Source organism: Eleginops maclovinus, chromosome 7 (assembly GCF_036324505.1).
Source record: "Eleginops maclovinus isolate JMC-PN-2008 ecotype Puerto Natales chromosome 7, JC_Emac_rtc_rv5, whole genome shotgun sequence".
NCBI lineage: Eukaryota > Metazoa > Chordata > Actinopteri > Perciformes > Eleginopidae > Eleginops > Eleginops maclovinus.
In genome coordinates, this window is record NC_086355.1 from 11266217 (window position 1) to 11267579 (window position 1363).

At 39.3% G+C, this 1363-nt stretch overlaps 1 protein-coding gene across 1 annotated transcript; it reads left to right on the plus strand.

Moving 5' to 3' along the window:
- Positions 1–249: 249 nt before the first annotated feature.
- LOC134867427 (helix-loop-helix protein 2-like) lies at positions 250–621 on the plus strand. The gene has a single exon (XM_063887981.1). It carries the CDS (start codon positions 250–252, stop codon positions 619–621), a length of 372 nt encoding a protein of 123 aa, XP_063744051.1.
- Positions 622–1363: the final 742 nt, after the last annotated feature.

A 1363-nucleotide genomic window follows, 5' to 3' on the forward strand; every position in this document is an offset into this window, starting at 1 on the left:
TTGTACTGTAAGTAAAAGTAGTAACCATTGTGCAAAAATAATCAATTGCATATAATAGTACAAAAGTATTAGCATAAAAAAGTATTACCTATACTAGGCTAATAAAGTAAAAGTACTCATTTACCATAGAAGCTCATTTCTGAACAGGATAATCATCATATCATTATTATATTCAATTAAATAAATCCCTCAAATCATCATGTTGGGCTAACTGAAATCTATTTTCTTCAGGATCTTGGAGTCAGAAACATGATGCTCTGTCCTGACCGGCCTGAATCCGACCTGTCTTGGGGACAAACGGACACGGAGACCCTTCTGGACACTTTCAATGTGCAGTGTGGGTCCATGCCAGCTGAACCTGAGGAGGGAGATGGTATGCGCTCTGTGCATTTTCCCACTCTCAGCAGGGAGGAGAAAAGGCGGAGGAGGCGTGCCACAGCTAAATATCGATGTGCGCACGCCACCAGGGAGAGGGTCCGTGTGGTGGCCTTCAACAGGGCCTTTGCAGAGCTGAGAAAACTGCTCCCAACACTACCACCAGACAAGAAGTTGTCCAAGATTGAGATCTTGAGACTTGCAATTTGTTACATCTCCTACCTCAACCACGTACTGGATGTTTAGACATTGAGGAACCAACAGGAGGATGGTGACTGTGAGGCAGGAAGGTTGATTGTATTCTTGACAGCTGAATGATTTCTAAATGAAACACTCACAAAAGATCTGAAGAATGCCATTTCATATCTGGGATTTATTTTGTACATATCATTCATTTTCGTTCGAAAACAGTTGAAGGACTACATTCATACTGTTATCAGAATGAAAACAGTTTAATATAATTATGTAGAAAAGATAATAAAATATTGATGTGCTTGACGTTATATTTGCTGCCTTGTCTTTAATTGTGACAAATGTTGTTTCCTGTTTGCACACTTAAATATGTTTCTTTAAATTACTCAAAAATACTCGGACTGTTGTGTTGGATTCACTTGCAGCTTAATTCAAATCCATGTGTTGAAAATAAAATGTGAAAGTTTAAGAAATGTTTAAGAAAACCAGTTTTTCTTGTTCCTATCTTACTTTGTCTCTAAACCCAGATTTCTTAAGCAGTGGCACAATCTGATTTTGCCTGCCTTTTTATTATGTATCATTTAAAAATGTGTCCTCGAGCTTTTTGCAAGTATTTGATATTCCTTGTTTTAATTAAAGTAAAGCCTTAGTCTACCACACAAGCTGTTCCTCTGCCACATGGGTGAGGTATTGGGGTTTCTCTCCCTCTGGATGGGGCAGGTGTTTCTCCAGATTAACCGAAACAACCATGTTAGGTCCACCCATCTGCTGCCTCTCTGGGGACACGCACAAATGT